The sequence below is a fragment of the Hyperolius riggenbachi genome, chromosome 7, assembly GCF_040937935.1.
Source record: "Hyperolius riggenbachi isolate aHypRig1 chromosome 7, aHypRig1.pri, whole genome shotgun sequence".
NCBI lineage: Eukaryota > Metazoa > Chordata > Amphibia > Anura > Hyperoliidae > Hyperolius > Hyperolius riggenbachi.
In genome coordinates, this window is record NC_090652.1 from 16,745,247 (window position 1) to 16,768,025 (window position 22,779).

At 46.2% G+C, this 22,779-nt stretch overlaps 1 protein-coding gene across 1 annotated transcript in view; it reads left to right on the top strand.

Moving 5' to 3' along the window:
* Window positions 1–17,234, top strand: part of LOC137525347 (uncharacterized) — a 182,542-nt gene extending 165,308 nt beyond the window's left edge. The window contains exon 15 of the mRNA XM_068246402.1: window positions 14,695–17,234. Coding sequence (XP_068102503.1) covers window positions 14,695–16,487 — 1,793 coding nt within the window. The 3' untranslated portion in view covers window positions 16,488–17,234. The remainder of the gene's footprint in view (window positions 1–14,694) is intronic.
* Window positions 17,235–22,779: the final 5,545 nt, after the last annotated feature.

Here is a 22,779-nt window from a genome sequence, read left to right on the forward strand (position 1 = left end):
TTTGTTTTCTGGTGAAATGCTGCCCACTGCGTCTGTTTTCTGGTGAAATGCTGCCCGCTGCGTTTGTCTTCTGGTGAAATGCTGCCTGCTGCGTTTGTTTTCTGGGAAATGTGGCCCACTGCGTTTGTTTTCTGATGAAATGTGGCCCACTGCGTTTATTTTCTGGTGAAATGCTGCCCGCTGCGTTAGTTTTCTGGTGAAATGTGGCCCACTGCGTTTGTTTTCTGGTGAATTGTGGCCCACTGCGTTTATTTTCTGGTGAAATGTGGCCCACTGCGTTTGTTTTCTGGTGAAATGCTGCCCGCTGCGTTTGTCTTCTAGTGAAATGCTGCCCGCTGCGTTTGTTTTCTGGTGAAATGTGTCCCACTGCGTTTGTTTTCTGGTGAAATGTGGCCCACTGCGTTTATTTTCTGGTGAAATGTGGCCCACTGCGTTTGTTTTCTGGTGAAATGCTGCCCACTGCGTCTGTTTTCTGGTGAAATGCTACCCACTGCGTCTGTTTTCTGGTGAATTGTGGCCCACTGCGTTTGTTTTCTGGTGAATTGTGGCCCACTGCGTTTTTTTTCTTGTGAATTGTGGCCCACTGCGTTTTTTTTCTTGTGAATTGTGGCCCACTGCGTTTGTTTTCTGGTGAATTACTGCCTGCTGCGTTTATTTTCTGGTGAAATGTGGCCCACTGCGTTTATTTTCTGGTGAAATGTGGCCCACTACGTCTGTTTTCTGGTGAAATGCTGCCTGCTGCGTTTATTTTCTGGTGAAATGTGGCCCACTGCGTTTATTTTCTGGGGAATTGTGGCCCACTGCGTTTGTTTTCTGGTGAAATGCTGCCCGCTGCGTTTGTCTTCTGGTGAAATGCTGCCTGCTGCGTTTGTTTTCTGGGGAAATGCTGCCCACTGCGTTTGTTTTCTGGTGAATTGTGGCCCACTGCGTTTATTTTCTGGTGAAATGTGGCCCACTGCGTTTGTTTTCTGGTGAAATGCTGCCCACTGCGTCTGTTTTCTGGTGAAATGCTGCCCACTGCGTTTGTTTTCTGGTGAAATGTGGCCCACTGCGTTTGTTTTCTGGTGAAATGTGGCCCACTGCGTTTATTTTCTGGTGAAATGTGGCCCACTGCATTTGTTTTCTGGTGAAATGCTGCCCACTGCGTCTGTTTTCTGGTGAAATGCTGCCCACTGCCTTTGTTTTCTGGTGAATTGTTGCCCACTGCGTTTGTTTTCTGGTGAATTGTGGCCCACTGCGTTTGTTTTCTTGTGAATTGTGGCCCACTGCGTTTGTTTTCTGGTGAAATACTGCCCGCTGCGTTTATTTTCTGGTGAAATGTGGCCCACTGCGTTTATTTTCTGGTGAAATGTGGCCCACTACGTCTGTTTTCTGGTGAAATGCTGCCTGCTGCGTTTATTTTCTGGTGAAATGTGGCCCACTGCATTTATTTTCTGGTGAAATGTGGCCCACTGCGTCTGTTTTCTGATGAAATGCTGCCCGCTGCATTTGTTTTCTGGTGAAATGCTGCCCGCTGCGTTTGTTTTCTGGTGAAATGCTGCCCGCTGCGTTTGTTTTCTGGTGAAATGCTGCCCACTGCGTTTGTTTTCTGGTGAATTGTGGCCCACTGCGTTTGTTTTCTGGGGAATTGTGGCCCACTGCGTTTGTTTTCTGGTGAAATGCTGCCCGCTGCGTTTGTTTTCTGGTGAAATGTGGCCCACTGCGTTTATTTTCTGGTGAAATGTGGCCCACTGCCTTTGTTTTCTGGTGAAATGTGGCCCACTGCGTCTGTTTTCTGGTGAAATGCTGCCCACTGCGTTTGTTTTCTGGTGAATTGTGGCCCACTGCGTTTGTTTTCTGGTGAATTGTGGCCCACTGCGTTTATTTTCTGGTGAAATGTGGCCCACTGCGTTTATTTTCTGGCGAAATGTGGCCCACTGTGTTTGTTTTCTGGTGAAATGTGGCCCACTGCGTCTGTTTTCTGGTGAAATGCTGCCCACTGCGTTTGTTTTCTGGTGAAATGCTGCCCACTGCGTTTGTTTTCTGGTGAATTGTGGCCCACTGCGTTTGTTTTCTGGTGAATTGTGGCCCACTGCGTTTGTTTTCTGGTGAAATACTGCCCGCTGCGTTTATTTTCTGGTGAAATGTGGCCCACTGCGTTTATTTTCTGGTGAAATGTGGCCCACTATGTCTGTTTTCTGGTGAAATGCTGCCTGCTGCGTTTATTTTCTGGTGAAATGTGGCCCACTGCGTTTATTTTCTGGTGAAATGCTGCCCACTGCGTCTGTTTTCTGGTGAAATGCTGCCCGCTGCGTTTGTTTTCTGGTGAAATGCTGCCCGCTGCGTTTATTTTCTGGTGAAATGTGGCCCACTATGTCTGTTTTCTGGTGAAATGCTGCCTGCAGCGTTTATTTTCTGGTGAAATGTGGCCCACTGCGTTTGTTTTCTGGTGAATTGTGGCCCACTGCGTTTGTTTTCTTGAGAAATGCTGCCCGCTGCGTTTGTTTTCTGGTGAAATGCTGCCCGCTGCGTTTGTTTTCTGGTGAAATGTGGCCCACTGCGTCTGTTTTCTGGTGAAATGCTGCCCGCTGCGTTTGTTTTCTGGTGAAATGCTGCCCGCTGTGTCTGTTTTCTGGTGAAATGCTGCTCGCTGCGTTTGTTTTCTGGTGAAATGCTGCCCGCTGCGTTTGTTTTCTGGTGAAATGCTGCCCGCTGCGTTTGTTTTCTGGTAGGCCTGAAAGATTTTAGGAAAAAATTGAATTGAGCGATTTCTCTCTAATATTGCGATTTCGATTCGATGCACGGTTTCCTTCCAATCAAGCTTTGTTCCCCCTCTTTGCCTAGTTGTTCCCTCCTGTCTCTTTGTGCCCCCTTTGCCTCTTTATGCCTCCTCAGGGTCTCTCTCTTGCCCCCTTTGTGTCTCTGTGCCCGCTTTTTCTCTCTGTGTCTCTCTGTGCCTCCTCTGTCCCCCAAGCTGCATCAGTTCTGGACATAGCTTCTAATGCACGGAATACTTCCTGTATGTCATGTGACATACAGGAACCCGGAGTTTTGCCAAGCACACTTCTTCAAACTTCCCCCATGTGAAAATGACGTGATCGCGATACTTGCCGCTTTGACGATTCCGAAATTGTGATCTTGGTGATCACGATTTCGATTTAAATTCGATTTATCTTTCAGGCCTATTTTCTGGTGAAATGCTGCCCGCTGCGTTTTTTTTCTGGGGAAATGCTGCCCGTTGCGTTTGGTTTCTGGTGAAATGTGGCCCACTGCGTTCATTTTCTGGTGAAATGCTGCCCGCTGCGTTTGTTTTCTGGTGAAATGTGGCCCACTGCGTTTGTTTTCTGGTGAATTGTGGCCCACTGCATTTGTTTTCTGGGGAATTGTGGCCCACTGCGTTTGTTTTCTGGTGAAATGCTGCCCGCTGCGTTTGTCTTCTAGTGAAATGCTGCCCGCTGCGTTTGTTTTCTGGTGAAATGTGGCCCACTGCGTTTGTTTTCTGGTGAAATGTGGCCCACTGCATTTATTTTCTGGTGAAATGTGGCCCACTGCGTTTGTTTTCTGGTGAAATGCTGCCCACTGCGTCTGTTTTCTGGTGAAATGCTACCCACTGCGTCTGTTTTCTGGTGAAATGCTGCCCACTGCGTTTGTTTTCTGGTGAATTGTGGCCCACTGCGTTTGTTTTCTGGTGAATTGTGGCCCACTGCGTTTTTTTTCTTGTGAATTGTGGCCCACTGCGTTTGTTTTCTGGTGAAATACTGCCCGCTGCGTTTATTTTCTGGTGAAATGTGGCCCACTGCGTTTATTTTCTGGTGAAATGTGGCCCACTACGTCTGTTTTCTGGTGAAATGCTGCCTGCTGCGTTTATTTTCTGGTGAAATGTGGCCCACTGCGTTTATTTTCTGGGGAATTGTGGCCCACTGCGTTTGTTTTCTGGTGAAATGCTGCCCGCTGCGTTTGTCTTCTGGTGAAATGCTGCCCACTGCGTTTGTTTTCTGGTGAATTGTGGCCCACTGCGTTTGTTTTCTGGGGAATTGTGGCCCACTGCGTTTGTTTTCTGGTGAAATGCTGCCCGCTGCGTTTGTCTTCTGGTGAAATGCTGCCCGCTGCGTTTGTTTTCTGGTGAAATGTGGCCCACTGCGTTTGTTTTCTGGTGAAATGTGGCCCACTGCGTTTATTTTCTGGTGAAATGTGGCCCACTGCGTCTGTTTTCTGGTGAAATGCTGCCCACTGCGTTTGTTTTCTGGTGAATTGTGGCCCACTGCGTTTGTTTTCTGGTGAATTGTGGCCCACTGCGTTTATTTTCTGGTGAAATGTGGCCCACTGCGTTTATTTTCTGGCGAAATGTGGCCCACTGTGTTTGTTTTCTGGTGAAATGTGGCCCACTGCGTCTGTTTTCTGGTGAAATGCTGCCCACTGCGTTTGTTTTCTGGTGAAATGCTGCCCACTGCGTTTGTTTTCTGGTGAATTGTGGCCCACTGCGTTTGTTTTCTGGTGAATTGTGGCCCACTGCGTTTGTTTTCTGGTGAAATACTGCCCGCTGCGTTTATTTTCTGGTGAAATGTGGCCCACTGCGTTTATTTTCTGGTGAAATGTGGCCCACTATGTCTGTTTTCTGGTGAAATGCTGCCTGCTGCGTTTATTTTCTGGTGAAATGTGGCCCACTGCGTTTATTTTCTGGTGAAATGCTGCCCACTGCGTCTGTTTTCTGGTGAAATGCTGCCCGCTGCGTTTATTTTCTGGTGAAATGTGGCCCACTATGTCTGTTTTCTGGTGAAATGCTGCCTGCAGCGTTTATTTTCTGGTGAAATGTGGCCCACTGCGTTTGTTTTCTGGTGAATTGTGGCCCACTGCGTTTGTTTTCTTGAGAAATGCTGCCCGCTGCGTTTGTTTTCTGGTGAAATGCTGCCCGCTGCGTTTGTTTTCTGGTGAAATGTGGCCCACTGCGTCTGTTTTCTGGTGAAATGCTGCCCGCTGCGTTTGTTTTCTGGTGAAATGCTGCCCGCTGTGTCTGTTTTCTGGTGAAATGCTGCTCGCTGCGTTTGTTTTCTGGTGAAATGCTGCCCGCTGCGTTTGTTTTCTGGTGAAATGCTGCCCGCTGCGTTTGTTTTCTGGTAGGCCTGAAAGATTTTAGGAAAAAATTGAATTGAGCGATTTCTCTCTAATATTGCGATTTCGATTCGATGCACGGTTTCCTTCCAATCAAGCTTTGTTCCCCCTCTTTGCCTAGTTGTTCCCTCCTGTCTCTTTGTGCCCCCTTTGCCTCTTTATGCCTCCTCAGGGTCTCTCTCTTGCCCCCTTTGTGTCTCTGTGCCCGCTTTTTCTCTCTGTGTCTCTCTGTGCCTCCTCTGTCCCCCAAGCTGCATCAGTTCTGGACATAGCTTCTAATGCACGGAATACTTCCTGTATGTCATGTGACATACAGGAACCCGGAGTTTTGCCAAGCACACTTCTTCAAACTTCCCCCATGTGAAAATGACGTGATCGCGATACTTGCCGCTTTGACGATTTCGAAATTGTGATCTTGGTGATCACGATTTCGATTTAAATTCGATTTATCTTTCAGGCCTATTTTCTGGTGAAATGCTGCCCGCTGCGTTTTTTTTTTTCTGGGGAAATGCTGCCCGTTGCGTTTGGTTTCTGGTGAAATGTGGCCCACTGCGTTCATTTTCTGGTGAAATGCTGCCCGCTGCGTTTGTTTTCTGGTGAAATGTGGCCCACTGCGTTTGTTTTCTGGTGAATTGTGGCCCACTGCATTTGTTTTCTGGGGAATTGTGGCCCACTGCGTTTGTTTTCTGGTGAAATGCTGCCCGCTGCGTTTGTCTTCTAGTGAAATGCTGCCCGCTGCGTTTGTTTTCTGGTGAAATGTGGCCCACTGCGTTTGTTTTCTGGTGAAATGTGGCCCACTGCATTTATTTTCTGGTGAAATGTGGCCCACTGCGTTTGTTTTCTGGTGAAATGCTGCCCACTGCGTCTGTTTTCTGGTGAAATGCTACCCACTGCGTCTGTTTTCTGGTGAAATGCTGCCCACTGCGTTTGTTTTCTGGTGAATTGTGGCCCACTGCGTTTGTTTTCTGGTGAATTGTGGCCCACTGCGTTTTTTTTCTTGTGAATTGTGGCCCACTGCGTTTGTTTTCTGGTGAAATACTGCCCGCTGCGTTTATTTTCTGGTGAAATGTGGCCCACTGCGTTTATTTTCTGGTGAAATGTGGCCCACTACGTCTGTTTTCTGGTGAAATGCTGCCTGCTGCGTTTATTTTCTGGTGAAATGTGGCCCACTGCGTTTATTTTCTGGGGAATTGTGGCCCACTGCGTTTGTTTTCTGGTGAAATGCTGCCCGCTGCGTTTGTCTTCTGGTGAAATGCTGCCCACTGCGTTTGTTTTCTGGTGAATTGTGGCCCACTGCGTTTGTTTTCTGGGGAATTGTGGCCCACTGCGTTTATTTTCTGGTGAAATGCTGCCCGCTGCGTTTGTCTTCTGGTGAAATGCTGCCCGCTGCGTTTGTTTTCTGGTGAAATGTGGCCCACTGCGTTTGTTTTCTGGTGAAATGTGGCCCACTGCGTTTATTTTCTGGTGAAATGTGGCCCACTGCGTCTGTTTTCTGGTGAAATGCTGCCCACTGCGTTTGTTTTCTGGTGAATTGTGGCCCACTGCGTTTGTTTTCTGGTGAAATGTGGCCCACTGCGTTTGTTTTCTGGTGAAATGTGGCCCACTGCATTTATTTTCTGGTGAAATGCTGCCCGCTGCGTTTGTTTTCTGGTGAAATGCTGCCCGCTGCGTTTGTTTTCTGGTGAAATGCTGCCCGCTGCGTTTGTTTTCTGGTAGGCCTGAACGATTTTAGGAAAAAATTGAATTGAGCGATTTCTCTCTAATATTGCGATTTCGATTCGATGCACGGTTTCCTTCCAATCAAGCTTTGTTCCCCCTCTTTGCCTAGTTGTTCCCTCCTGTCTCTTTGTGCCCCCTTTGCCTCTTTATGCCTCCTCAGGGTCTCTCTCTTGCCCCCTTTGTGTCTCTGTGCCCGCTTTTTCTCTCTGTGTCTCTCTGTGCCTCCTCTGTCCCCCAAGCTGCATCAGTTCTGGACATAGCTTCTAATGCACGGAATACTTCCTGTATGTCATGTGACATACAGGAACCCGGAGTTTTGCCAAGCACACTTCTTCAAACTTCCCCCATGTGAAAATGACGTGATCGCGATACTTGCCGCTTTGACGATTCCGAAATTGTGATCTTGGTGATCACGATTTCGATTTAAATTCGATTTATCTTTCAGGCCTATTTTCTGGTGAAATGCTGCCCGCTGCGTTTTTTTTCTGGGGAAATGCTGCCTGTTGCGTTTGGTTTCTGGTGAAATGTGGCCCACTGCGTTCATTTTCTGGTGAAATGCTGCCCGCTGCGTTTTTCTGGTGAAATGTGGCCCACTGTGTTTGTTTTCTGGTGAATTGTGACCCACTGCATTTGTTTTCTGGGGAATTGTAGCCCACTGCGTTTGTTTTCTGCTGAAATGCTGCCCGCTGCGTTTGTCTTCTAGTGAAATGCTGCCCGCTGCGTTTGTTTTCTGGTGAAATGTGGCCCACTGCGTTTGTTTTCTGGTGAAATGTGGCCCACTGCGTTTATTTTCTGGTGACATGTGGCCCACTGCGTTTGTTTTCTGGTGAAATGCTGCCCACTGCGTCTGTTTTCTGGTGAAATGCTACCCACTGCGTCTGTTTTCTGGTGAAATGCTGCCCACTGCGTTTGTTTTCTGGTGAATTGTGGCCCACTGCGTTTGTTTTCTGGTGAATTGTGGCCCACTGCGTTTGTTTTCTGGTGAATTGTGGCCCACTGCGTTTTTTTTCTTGTGAATTGTGGCCCACTGCGTTTGTTTTCTGGTGAAATACTGCCCGCTGCGTTTGTTTTCTGGTGAAATGTGGCCCACTACGTCTGTTTTCTGGTGAAATGATGCCTGCTGCGTTTATTTTCTGGTGAAATGTGGCCCACTGCGTTTATTTTCTGGGGAATTGTGGCCCACTGCGTTTGTTTTCTGGTGAAATGCTGCCCGCTGCGTTTGTCTTCTGGTGAAATGCTGCCCACTGCGTTTGTTTTCTGGTGAATTGTGGCCCACTGCGTTTGTTTTCTGGGGAATTGTGGCCCACTGCGTTTGTTTTCTGGTGAAATGCTGCCCGCTGCGTTTGTCTTCTGGTGAAATGCTGCCCGCTGCGTTTGTTTTCTGGTGAAATGTGGCCCACTGCGTTTATTTTCTGGTGAAATGTGGCCCACTGCGTCTGTTTTCTGGTGAAATGCTGCCCACTGCGTTTGTTTTCTGGTGAATTGTGGCCCACTGCGTTTGTTTTCTGGTGAAATGTGGCCCACTGCATTTATTTTCTGGTGAAATGTGGCCCACTGCGTTTGTTTTCTGGTGAAATGCTGCCCGCTGCGTTTGTTTTCTGGTGAAATGCTGCCCGCTGCGTTTGTTTTCTGGTGAAATGCTGCCCGCTGCGTTTGTTTTCTGGTAGGCCTGAACGATTTTAGGAAAAAATTGAATTGAGCGATTTCTCTCTAATATTTCGATTCGATGCACGGTTTCCTTCCAATCAAGCTTTGTTCCCCCTCTTTGCCTAGTTGTTCCCTCCTGTCTCTTTGTGCCCCCTTTGCCTCTTTATGCCTCCTCAGGGTCTCTCTCTTGCCCCCTTTGTGTCTCTGTGCCCGCTTTTTCTCTCTGTGTCTCTCTGTGCCTCCTCTGTCCCCCAAGCTGCATCAGTTCTGGACATAGCTTCTAATGCACGGAATACTTCCTGTATGTCATGTGACATACAGGAACCCGGAGTTTTGCCAAGCACACTTCTTCAAACTTCCCCCATGTGAAAATGACGTGATCGCGATACTTGCCGCTTTGACGATTCCGAAATTGTGATCTTGGTGATCACGATTTCGATTTAAATTCGATTTATCTTTCAGGCCTATTTTCTGGTGAAATGCTGCCCGTTGCGTTTGGTTTCTGGTGAAATGTGGCCCACTGCGTTTATTTTCTGGTGAAATGCTGCCCGCTGCGTTTGTTTTCTGGTGAAATGTGGCCCACTGCGTTTATTTTCTCTTGAAATGTGGCCCACTGCGTCTTTTTTCTGGTGAAATGCTGCCCGCTGCGTTTGTTTTCTGGTGAAATGTGGCCCACTGCGTTTATTTTCTCTTGAAATGTGGCCCACTGCGTTTGTTTTCTGGTGAAGTGTGGCCCACATTGCAAGATTTTCTGCTGAAATGTTGCACACATTGCGTTTATGTTCTGGTGTCTGGGGTAACTGTTGCTGCATTTATTATTAAGGGCTCATTCACACTACAGAACGTATGCACGAATGCGATTTCATGCATGCGCTGCCAACGCACAGGGATCGCACAGAATGCACGTTGTGGTGCGCTAAAGAGTGGACGTCGGCAGCTGTACCCATCGGGGAAACGTATGCGTTGTGCGTTAAAATGTTCCCAGATGCGTTATGGGAACGCACACTTTTAGTGTGAATGGTAACATGGAAGTCTATTGACTTTCATGTTACCATATGAATCTTACATTATGTGCGTTGCGTCAGAACTGACAGCGCAGCACATAGTGTGAATGAGCCCTTAATGGTCATAGTTGGCTATATTTGCTGCTTTGGGGTTGCGGCGGGTATAAATAGCATCATACAGTTTCTGCACACCCATGATGCGAATCCTCGTTTCACCACATCATGGCGGAAACACTGCTTTCTTATGCCTCGCTGTTACATCATTACGTTAGCTCCGCCCATACAATATCATGGCCACGCCCATTTTCGGCGCTGTGCGCGCCGCAACCCCGCCCCCCATTGGCACTCGGAGATAAATAAGTCGGTGTTAGGTCGCAGTTTGGGCACTCGGCCTCTGAAAGGTTAGCCATCACTGGCCTAGGGAGACACAGGAGCAAAGGCGGTTGGGCAGTGGGCTGTAAATGTGCAGTTTGCAATTGAATTTTCAATTGCAAGCTTGCAGTGCAGGGAGAGATCGGGTGAGCGTGTGACTGCAGAACTCTCCTGCTGTTGCCCGTGGCTGGCTGTGTAGTGTGTTTGGATGCTTGCCAGACCCGGTCTGTGGCTGCCCGCCCTGCTTCATTGTTTGGATCCTTCACAATAGCTGTGGGCAGCTGGAACTGGCTGGTCTTGTGGGCAGAGAGTCGCTCGCCAGATGTTTCCCCCCTCCCTCCTCCACACAGCAGCACCGTCAGTCACTCACCTCTCTGCTCGCCTCCAGTGCCAAAGCTTCCTCTTCCCTTCCTCCGTCATAAGCTTCCGCTGTGCATCTCTTTCTGTAGCTGGTGTTTCCTATCGTAATTCACCAGTAATGTGCTGACAAGCCACATGTGAGAGATGCTGGCTGAAGAAATAGATGCACAGTGGCGGCTAATGATGGGAATGAGGGGAAGAGGAAGCCTTGGCGCTGGTGGCAGGCGGAGAGGTTAGTGACTGGCAGTGCTGCTGTGGTGGGAGCTGTACTGAGATGTGGGTGGGACTACCAGGCTACCTAAGCTAGGGGAGAGAGAGGGGAAACATCTGGTCATCTATACTACAAGGGGGAGGAAGGGGAAACATCTGGCCATCTATACTACAAGCAGTTCAGGTTCGACTGGCACACCAATGTCAATATTCCAAGCAATTTTTATTGTATGCACAGCATGACAATTGTTTCGGGGCCACGGAGGGTCCCCTTCATCAGATAACGTGCAGACTTTCTGTGCAGACTATTGTATGCTGTGCATCCAATAAAAATTGCTTGGAATATTGACATTGGTGTGCCAGTCGAACCTGAACTGCTGATATTGATTTGATGCTGCTTCTGCATCGAGACTGAGCACCCAACCATACACGGCAAGGTGTGCCTATCCTAAACCTGATATTGCATCTACACTACAAGGAGAGGGAATAAACATCTGGCCATCTACAGGATCTTCTCAAAAAATTAGCATATTGTGATAAAGTTTATTATTTTCTGTAATGTACTGATAAACATTCGACTTTCATATATTTTAGATTCAAATACACACAACTGAAGTAGTTCAAGCCTTTTATTGTTTTAATATTGATGATTTTGGCATACAGCTCACGAAAACCCAAATTTCCTATCTCAAAAAATTAGCATATTTCATTCGACCAATAAAAGAAAAGTGTTTATGTTCAGTTATGCACTCAATACCTTTTGCAGAAATGACTGCTTCAATGCGGCGTGGCATGGAGGCAATCAGCCTGTGGCACTGCTCAGGTGTTATGGAGGCCCAGGATGCTTCAATAGCGGCCTTAAGCTCATCCAGAGTGTTGGGTCTTGCGTCTCTCAACTTTCTCTTCACAATATCCCACAGATTCTCTATGGGGTTCAGGTCAGGAGAGTTGGCAGGCCAATTGAGCACAGTAATACCATGGTCAGTAAACCATTTACCAGTGGTATTGGCACTGTGAGCAGGTGCCAGGTCGTGCTGAAAAATGAAATCTTCATCTCCACAAAGCTTTTCAGCAGATGGAAGCATCAAGTGCTCCAAAATCTCCTGATAGCTAGCTGCATTGACCCTGCCCTTGATAAAACACAGTGGACCAACACCAGCAGCTGACAAGGCACCCCAGACCATCACTGACTGTGGGTACTTGACACTGGACTTCAGGAATTTTGGCATTTCCCTCTCCCCAGTCTTTCTTCAGACTCTGGCACCTTGATTTCCGAATGACATGCAAAAGTTGCTTTTATCCGAAAAAAGTACTTTGGACCACTGAGCAACAGTCCAGTGCTGCTTCTCTGTAGCCCAGGTCAGGTGCTTCTGCCGCTGTTTCTGGTTCAAAAGTGGGTTCATGCTTCCATCTGCTGAAAAGCTTTATGGAGATGAAGATTTCATTTTTCAGCACGACCTGGCACCTGCTCACAGTGCCAAAACCACTGGTAAATGGTTTACTGACCATGGTATTACTGTGCTCAATTGGCCTGCCAACTCTCCTGACCTGAACCCCATAGAGAATCTGTGGGATATTGTGAAGAGAAAGTTGAGAGACGCAAGACCCAACCCTCTGGATGAGCTTAAGGCCGCTATCGAAGCATCCTAGGCCTCCATAACACCTGAGCAGTGCCACAGGCTGATTGCCTCCATGCCACGCCGCATTCAAGCAGTCATTTCTGCAAAAGGTATTGAGTGCATAACTGAACATAATTATTTGAAGGTTGACTTTTTTTTGTTTTAAAAACACTTTTCTTTTATTGGTCGGATGAAATATGCTAATTTTTTGAGATAGGAAATTTGGGTTTTCATGAGCTGTATGCCAAAATCATCAGTATTAAAACAATAAAAGGCTTGAACTACTTCAGTTGTGTGTATTTCTATCTGGAATATATGAAAGTCTAATGTTTATCAGTACATTACAGAAAATAATGAACTTTATCACAATATGCTAATTTTTTGAGAAGATCCTGTATACTACAAGGGGGGGGGGGGGGGAGGGGGAGACATCTGGCCGTCTATACTACAAGGGGGAGGGGAACATCTGGCCATCTATACTACGAGGGGGAGGGGAAACATTTGGCCATCTATACTACAAGGGGGGGAGGGGAAACATCTGGCCATCTATACTACAAAGGGGAGACAAGAATCATCTGGCAATGTATACTACAAGGGGGGGGGGAAGGATCTGGCAATCTATACTACAAAGGGGGGAGGGAAGAAACATCTGGCCATCTATACAACAAGGGGAGGGGGAACATCTGGCCATCTATACTACAAGGGGGAGGGGAACATCTGGCCATCTATACTACGAGGGGGAGGGGAAACATTTGGCCATCTATACTACAAGGGGGGGAGGGGAAACATCTGGCCATCTATACTACAGAGGGGAGACAAGAATCATCTGGCAATGTATACTACAAGGGGGGGGGGGGAATCTGGCAATCTATACTACAAAGGGGGGAGGGAAGAAACATCTGGCCATCTATACAACAAGGGGAGGGGGAACATCTGGCCATCTATACTACAAGGGGGAGGGAAGAAACATCTGCCCATTTATACTACAAGGAGGGGGGGGGGACATCCAGCCATCTATACTACAAGGAGTTGGGGGTGCATCTGGCTATCTGTGCTGCTAGTGGGGGAACGTCTGGCTTCCTGTCATGCTGTGGGACAGGGGGAGTAGTTGGCTAACTATACTGAAGAGGGGGGTTATCTGCCTTCCAATACTGAAGAGGAGAGGAGATGCAGTTGGTCAGGGGGCGGCTGGTGACAGTACAGATCCGGCCCTGCACTACACTACAATCTGCCTCTGCTCTCTCTATCACACTACAGCACACCCTCTCTCACTGTCACTAGGCCTCTCTACACTCACATCTGACTTTCTGCTCTATCATACTAACTTCAGCAAACTCCTCCTTCTCACTCACTAGTGCACTACAATCTGTCTGTCTACTCACTCCTCACTCACTATCTCACACCTCACCAGATTCTGTCACACAACCCAATCCACACACAACTGATTCTCTGCAGCACAATGCAGCGCACTGTCTCCCTCAATATCCTCCTCCTCACTGAACCCACAAAATGGCTGACAGTCTCACCTCTCTTATATACAAGAGGGGAGGATAGCCTGTGATAGGTAGCTAGGATCTGGTTGCTAGGGCCTATAATTGCTCCGGATTGGTAGAGAATCCGATTGGCCAGATAATTCTATATTTAATGTAAGCTATAATTGTGGATGTGCGCATCATTTGCACATTTCCGCATGCAATCCGCAGTACACTGATTGGCCTGAGATGACCGTGGTGTTCCGCTTTCCACAGTCATTTTCTGAAATTGTTACTCCGATCACAGGACTGGGAAATACTCGGTAGTATAGGACCAATCAGAGAGTGCGGAGGCATCCCGCAGGGTTCCCATTTCCACAGAAATGTTCTGCATTCTCTGATTGGTCCGATGCTTCTGAGCTCAGTGATTGGCTGACATTTCCGAGTTGCTGTAATGCGGCATTCTGACATTGCAGCATTTCTGTTTTGGAAATCGGCGTTCTGATGGAAATGTCAGACCATCCCCAGTCACAGTTTCCTTATTTGCTTAATTGGGAATAAGAGAGAGAAACATGTACATTACACGGGGCATATGAGTGACACGAGGACACAGTGGTAATAAGAATGTGGAAGTGACACCACATTGCTCTACAAACATAACACAGATCTCTTGCTATAAGTACATATAGGTCTGTTGTCACAGGAGTAACACATTGCTTCCACTGTCTCATCAAGCTCTACATTCACTGCTGCTCAATGTATGGCCAATGCTTTAGGTGTGGGAGGGGCCAATGACATGCAAATACCTCTGACGTGTATGCAAATGTCATGCAGATTGTATGCAGATAATCAGATTGGGCAGGAAATGCATTTGATTGGCTGAACTCCCAGCTACATAACATTTTCATGCAAGCCAAAGTTGTAGTCATGTGATTGGCCGGCTGTAATGAGCTCCACCTTCTGCAGTTCTCAGTCAGGCTGATAACTTGTGATGGTCAGTGGCATGCCAATAACTCTGAGATGGTGCAAACTGTATGCTAATTTTATGTAAAGTTATGCAGCTGCTGCATCTGGTCCATTTCCAGTCTGCACAAACTTTGTATCAACTTGGAATTATCAGCAGCTCACTGACCATCCCTAATGATAATTGTTCCTCCCCTCAGAATTCTCTAACAGGAAGTGATGATGTTTCTCTATTTGCAGCGCAGAGTCCCAGCGTCAGGAACATCTCAGAGACTCGTCTCTCTGTATCCACAGACTGTACAACGGATGATGATGTCACTGGACAAGAGTCTCCTGCAGATATCCTGGGTACCCCAAATATTCCCCCAGACCCCCCTCACCTGTATAATCCTGAGCAGCCTCATACCCAGCACAGCTCTTCCCCTGCTGGGGGGTCTCATATCTGTTCCACACGTGGGAAATGTTTTTTGAGGAAATCAAATCTAGGCCAACGCAAGAGAACTCACACTGGTGAGAAGCCCTATTCATGTGCTGAGTGTTGGAAATTTTTTGTACGGAAATCAGACCTTGTCAGTCATGAAAGATTTCACAGTGGTGTGAAGCCCTATTCATGTGCTGAGTGTGGGAAATGTTTTGCACAGGAATCAAATCTTGTCACCCATGAGAGATCTCACACTGGTGTGAAGCCCTATTCATGTCCTGAGTGTGGGAAATGTTTTGTAGATAAATCTAATCTACTCAAACATGAGAGATCTCACACCGGAGAGAAGCCGTATTCATGTCCTGAGTGTGGGAAATGTTTTGTACGGAAATCACATCTTGTCATCCATGAGAGATCTCACACTGGTGTGAAGCCCTATTCATGTGCTGAGTGTGGGAAATGTTTTGTAGAAAAATCTAAACTACTCAAACATGAGAGATCTCACACCGGTGAGAAGCCGTATTCATGTCCTGAGTGTGGGAAATGTTTTGCACAGGAATCAAATCTTGTCACCCATGAGAGATCTCACACTGGTGTGAAGCCCTATTCATGTCCTGAGTGTGGGAAATGTTTTGTACGGAAATCACATCTTGTCATCCATGAGAGATCTCACACTGGTGTGAAGCCCTATTCATGTGCTGAGTGTGGGAAATGTTTTGTAGATAAATCTAATCTACTCAAACATGAGAGATCTCACACCGGAGAGAAGCCGTATTCATGTCCTGAGTGTGGGAAATGTTTTGTACGGAAAGCAGAGCTTGTCATCCATGAGAGATCTCACACTGGTGAGAAGCCGTATTCATGTGCTGAGTGTGGGAAATGTTTTGTACGGAAAGCAGAGCTTGTCATCCATGAGAGATCACACACTGGTGAGAAGCCCTATTCATGTGCTGAGTGTGGGAAATGTTTTGTAGATAAATCTAATCTACTCAAACATGAGAGATCTCACACCGGAGAGAAGCCGTATTCATGTCCTGAGTGTGGGAAATGTTTTGTACGGAAAGCAGAGCTTGTCATCCATGAGATATCTCACACTGGTGTGAAGCCCTATTCATGTGCTGAGTGTGGGAAATGTTTTGTAGATAAATCTAATCTACTCAAACATGAGAGATCTCACACCGGAGAGAAGCCGTATTCATGTCCTGAGTGTGGGAAATGTTTTGTACGGAAAGCAGAGCTTGTCATCCATGAGAGGTCTCACACTGGTGTGAAGCCGTTTTCATGTGCTGAGTGTGGGAAATGTTTTGTACGGACATCACATCTTGTCATCCATGAGAGATCTCACACTGATGAGAAGCCGTATTCATGTGCTGAGTGTGGGAAATGTTTTGTACAAAAATCACATCTTGTCAGACATGAGAAATCTCACACTGGTGAGAAGCCTTATTCATGTGCTGAGTGTGGGAAATGTTTTGTACGGAAAGCAGAGCTTGTCATCCATGAGAGATCTCACACTGGTGTGAAGCCCTATTTATGTGCTGAGTGTGGGAAATGTTTTGTACAGAAATCACATCTTGTCAGGCATCAGAAATCTCACACAGCTGGTAAGTAAGAGTCAGTGAAACATACCTTCACCTTTAGTGAGCCTGAACTGGCCGCAGCATACTGCTCTCCATCTCCCCAACAAAGCTGGAAGTAGGGAGTATGGAGAGTGGAGTGCAGCGGCCAATAACAGGCTTGTTCAGTTCCGCTTATCCCTCTCACATCGCTGGGGAGAAGTAGTGATGGTCAAGTAAATGCAAATAACGTCGAGTTAATGCAAATTTCTGCAAATTTTCATGCAGCTTGAACATGAACCAATCAAATCATGCTGAGGTAAAAATCGATTGGTTCATTTTCAAGCTGAATAAATTTGCATAACAATTTGCATAAATGTGCATCAACTCGAAGTTATTTGCATCTACTTGACCATCACTGGTGAGAAGCTCTATTACTGCACTGAGTGTGGGAAATGTTTTGGTTGTGGGTTATTTCTTGCTAGACGCACCTGGCAGCATATTATACAGAGTCCCGGGGCTCTTTCATGCTACTCAGCGCATTGGTTTGTAAAGCAAGTCCCTGAGCTGAGGTGGGATGATGGGATAAACATGGCTACATATAGTACTAAGCCTGATTAGTAATTGGTTGTGTTCATCTTCTATTTATTCCATTGCAAGTGTTAAAGATGTGATTTAACCACTTAAGCCCGAGGGTTGTTTATTTTTTGCATTTGAGCAACTTTCACCTTCCATTCATTTGCCAATAACTTTATCACTACTCATCACAATGAATTGGTCTATATCTTGTTTTTTCCACCACCAATTAAGCTTTCTTTGGGTGATACATTTTGCTAAGAATTATTTTATTCTTAATCCATTTTAACAGGAATATTAAGAAAGAAATGGAAAAAAAAAACATTATTTGTCAGTTTTTGGGCATTATAGTTTAAAATTAATTCATGCTACCGTAATTAAAACCCATGTATTTTATTTGCCCATTTGTCCCGCTTATTACACCATTTAAATTATGTCCCTATCACAATGTATGGCGCGATATTTTATTTCGAAATAAAGGTGCATTTTTTTCAATTTGCGTCCATCACACTTAACAAGCCCATAATTTAAAAAATTATATTAATGTACTCCTTTGTCATGCTTATTTAAAAAGTTCAGACCCTTAGGTAACCATTTTTGTTTTTTTTGTTTGTGTGTTTGTTTTTAATTGTAATTGTTTTTCTCCTTAAAAATTTTATTTGGGTAATTTGTGGTGTCAGAGGTAAACAGCTAATTTTAAATGTAAAATAATGCATTTGTTTAATAAAAAATAGATGTGGGTGTAGTTTCACTATTTGGCCACAGTCAAAAATCCCTGGAAGCGTACGATCAGGCTTCCAGGACGCATTAGGAGGACGGGAAACTTTTTGACAATCAGAAAAACGGCAACCTATGTTAAGAGGCTGTCGGTTTTTCTGCGGGGGGCTTCCATCTGTGAATGGGATCTATAATCCCATTCATTGATCGCTGAGCTGAGCTTATGGCCTGCAGCCCCACATCCTTTTCCTGACCATTGAGCCAGTGCTGCACCCTCTGGAAGGTCACAGCCGGGCTCCTGTCCATGCAGGTGGGCACACTGTGCGGGATGCCTTGTGCTTGCACCCTCTGGAAGGTCACAGCCGGGCTCCCATCTATGCAGGCAGGTACACTGCACGGGATGCCCTGTGCTTGCACCCTCTGGAAGGTCACAACCGGGCTCCTGTTCATGCAGGAGGGCACACTGCGTGGGGTGCCTTGTGCTTGCATCCTCTGGAAGGTCACAGCCGGGCTCCTGTCCATGCAGGCAGGCACACTGCACGGGGTGCCCTTCTGGAAGGTCACAGCTGGGCTCCTGTCTATGCAGGAAGGCACACTGCGCGGGATGCATTGTGCTTGCACCCTCTGGAAGGTCACAGCCAGGCTCCTGTCCATGCAGGCAGGCACACTGCACGGGGTGCCCTTCTGGAAGGTCACAGCTGGGCTCCTGTCCATGCAGGCAGGCACACTGAGCGGGATGCCTTGTGCTTGCTTTGAAGCACGGAGTCACTTGGGTTTGGCAGATACAAAGTCGAGTTTGTACAGCTCTGTGACACTGCAAAGGCAAAAGGCATCCTGCATCTGCTCAGTGCTGCCACGCTTGTTCATGGGCGGGAGCACGGATAGACACACCCTTCCGCAAGTGCTTGTTGAGGAGGTTTGAGGGTCCCAGCACTTGATTGGTGGGAGGAGAGGTGCTTTTTCCCTTCAGGTTTATTTTAATAAACTTGGTGCTTTATTCTCTGCTAATGTGGCATTATCATGAGTCATATCTTGTATTACCTGCCGTATGCAGCATGTGGGGTGCACGGGGCGCCCCCTACAGGTCAGAATTTCTGAGCATTTTAGGGGCCCGCAGATAATACTTCAAGGGTTGCTAAGAGTTTCAAAAATTGCCATGCAGGTTATGAACACATTTGCTTTCCAGGGAGTAGAGTGGGTGAAATGCTCAGTCCAAGGAGGAGATCTTCCGAGATGCCTCCTAAAAATCTTACTGTATGTCATGAGGGTATATTACTGTTATTTTTGCAAAAAAAAGTGCTTGTATTTATTGACAGACGCAAAACTGAAAAAATACACCTTTATTTCCAAATAAAATTTTGTTGCCATATATTCTGATAGGGACATAATTTAAATGGTGTAATAGCCGGGACAAAGGGGCAATAAAAATACATGGGGTTTTAATTACAGTGGCATGTATTATTTTAAAACTATAATGGTTGAAAACTGAGAAATAATAATTTTTTCATTTTTTTTTTTTTATCTTATTACTCTCCTTATAATGCATTTAGAATTAAATAATTTTTAGCAAAACGTACCACCCAAAAAAAGCCTAATTGGCAAAAAAAAGATTATAGATCATTTTGTTGTGAAAAGTAGTGATAAAGTTATTGGTGAATGAAGGGGAGGCTCGCTGAAATGTGAAAATTGCTCTGGTCCATAAAGGAAAAAAACATTAGTGGTGAACTAGTTAAATCTTTTGTGCAACAAGCATCTGAATTTGACCTGCACCACACCGTCTTCTGCATATCTGCAGCTCAGACATGCAATGTAGACCCAGTGTGAGAACTTCCCTACAAATATGACTCCTGTTCGGGGTCCACCATCTAAGCAGCTTATTTTAGCTCTATATAATATGATAATGCCACCCTCAGCCAGCCCCTGTGCTGCCTCCTGCCGGACGGCCTAGGAGAGGGATGGAGGGGATATCTCAGAGGATGAGTGGGATTTGACACTGGAGCGAGTGACTAAAGCTACGTACACACACCTGATAGACTGCTGTACTTATACGCTATACACCGAGCCTACCTTATTCCGGTACCCCTATCCAAATGTAACAATAATAATAACTTTATTTATAGCTCCTTCTCTCCCATAGGACTCAAAGCGCTTAGGCTCTCTCAGATTCAGTAATTGGTAGTGGGATGAAGTATTAACACTGAGGAGAAAATTATATTTCTGCAATTGCCAAACTTAACAGGTGGGTTTTCAGTCTAGATTTAAACACATCCAGAGATGGAGTTGTCCTGAACTGCTGAGGTAAGGAGTTCCATAATGTAGGAGCAGCATGACAGAAGGCTCTGGCATGCAGCCTAACTGCCCCAAATGCTTTTTACACATAAAGTGGACCTGTCCTCAGGTTATTACATATTTGGCTTGATTCACTAAACCGTGATAACTCAAATATCACACCTTATCAAAGATATCACACCTTATTACAGTTAACATGCCTTATCAGAGTAGCACAGCGAGTGCTACAAACTTATGCCTGCTAATTGGCAATGGCACTCGTCCTGCCCTGAGCCCCTGTGGGTTTTTAGTGCTACTCTGATAAGGCGTGTTAACTTTGATAAGGTGTGATATTCACGGTTTAGTGAATCAAGCCCATTGTGCACTAGTCATCTATTTCCTCAATGACTATATGGGCTGCCCCAGAGGTGTGACTTCTTTATATATTTCCCTAATCCTTTACTGGAAAATTCCTGATACAATTTGCTATAGAGACGCGTCACATAGCTCGCTAACTCCTCACCAAGTGTTGGAGACTTACCACAGCGCCATCGTGCACTGAGTGGGTCAGGTCTGTGAATCGGATGCTTCCCCTCCACAAGGCAGTATATCACCGCAGAGGTACCCAATCTAATGTGACCAAATCTGCTCTACCTGGATAAATTCCCCACACACTAAGTTATAATATATCCCCTATACTGAGTACCCATCACTGTTATTAATCTCCAGCTGACGTCCGAGCTCCTTCATATTACTGCTGGTTATTTTGTATCCTCTAAGGCAACTGTTAATGTTTATGGCTGTTATTTTTTTTATATCTGTCTAAAACTAGGCCACGTGCTTGACGTTTATATGTATCCTGATGTGCCTATTCCAGGCCTCTAATGTATCATCTGACACTTTGTTGTACTCTCTCACTAATGTGTATTTGCCTTACTTCTACAATAAACTTGGCTACTTTAAAAAAATGTTTTATGGTTGTAATTAATCATATTTCCTCATGGAAGATGCTCTTACCCTGTTCTTACTACATCATCATGTCTGTTACTCTATGTGAGGTTGTGTTCCCCTTTAGACTGTCATTTGCATTGCCTGGCCGGGGGACATCACACTACTATTTAAAATAGACCTGAACTCAGATCTTCCTCTCTGCTCTAAAAGATAAGCAACAGCATAATAACATTTAAAGAAAAACATTTTTTTATTACAGAGGATACAAATCCTGCAATTACTCTGCAGTGTGTCTACTCCCTGCTTTCTTTGTAGTAGCCCAGGGTTATCATCCTTTGTTCACAAATTAGCTTTTCTGCAGAGGCAGTCGCTGACACAGCTGAGAGATCAAATACACTTGTCCCAGATAAGGATGAATTAGACAAGCTAAACTCTCTAAATACATACAGGGGGCATTTCACTCTGTTTTCCTTCTGTCCTTTGAAAGGAATTCAGGTCCACTTTAAGCAGACATCTGTTGAGTGTAATTAAGGCTGTGACTAAGAGCTCATTTCTGTCCGGCACATCTATATATATAATAGACTAAGTGCCTCAACCTTCAAACAAGAAGAAGAAGTACTTTGCATGAGAAAATTTATGCGTGATCAAACACCAAGTTTAAGGCCTCTTTTCCACGGACTGTTGAGCTGTGTGCTCAGCAAGCAGTTACCAGGCAGCAGTGAGCAGATACCAGGCAGCAGCAAGCAGTTACCAGGCAGCAGTGAGCAGATACCAGGGAGCAACAAGCAGTTACCAGGCAGCAACAAGCAGTTACCAGGCAGCAACAAGCAGTTACCAGGCAGCAGTGAGCAGATACCAGGCAGCATCAAGCAGTTACCAGGCAGCAGCAAGCAGTTACCAGGCAGCAGCAAGCAGTTACCAGGCAGCAGTGAGCAGTTGTGAAAGTTTGAGAGCCATTTCACTGCCTATTCACAGTCCATGGAAAAGAGGCCTTACCCTAGCAAGTCTGACATTGCAAATCTGGCCTAATTGGCTATTCATGAGGCAATGCTCATGCAAATACATGCACAAACCAATACCACAAAGCAGTCACCCTGCTACATGCTACATTAGCACTATCCGGCTTAGTGCACACCAGAGCGGTTCGGCAGCGTTTTGCGATCCACTTGCGGCTGCGGATACGCTTGGGTAATGTATTTCAATGGGCTGGTGCACACCAGAGCGGGAGGCGTTTTGCTGAAACGCATACTCCCGAGGTGAGGCATTTTTTGGATTGCGGAGGCGTTTCTGCCTCCAATGTAAAGTATATTAAAAACGCAAACCGCTCTGAAAAACGGCAGTTCAGAGCGTTTTGCAGGCGTTTTTGTTACAGAAGCTGTTTAGTAACAGCTTTACTGTAACAATATATGAAATCTACTACACCAAAAACGCTTTACAAAACCGCAAAATGCTAGGTGAAATGCTACATAAAAATAAGAAAAAGCGTTTCCAAATCTGCTAACATTTTGCGGATCTGCTAGCGGTTTTTGGTGTGCTCCAGGCCTCCAGGAGCGCCACGGGGAGAATTCCCAATGCCCCCTTTTTATACAACTGGGGGGAACGCAGGGTCCCAGGCTCTCTCACTGCCTGAAAACCACAGCGGCACCCCGGAGGGGGAGGCTGGGTGGCGTGGACGTCTGGACGACGCCCCCCCAAGTGTGGCCAGCGCCGGGGAGAGCCGTCTGCACCCACCTCCCAATATTAAAAACAGGCACTTATCTTAACGTCCATTGCGTTCTGCTACATGCGCATTAATTTGGGGACACCACATGAGAAAGGAGAGAAGCATGGGTCACC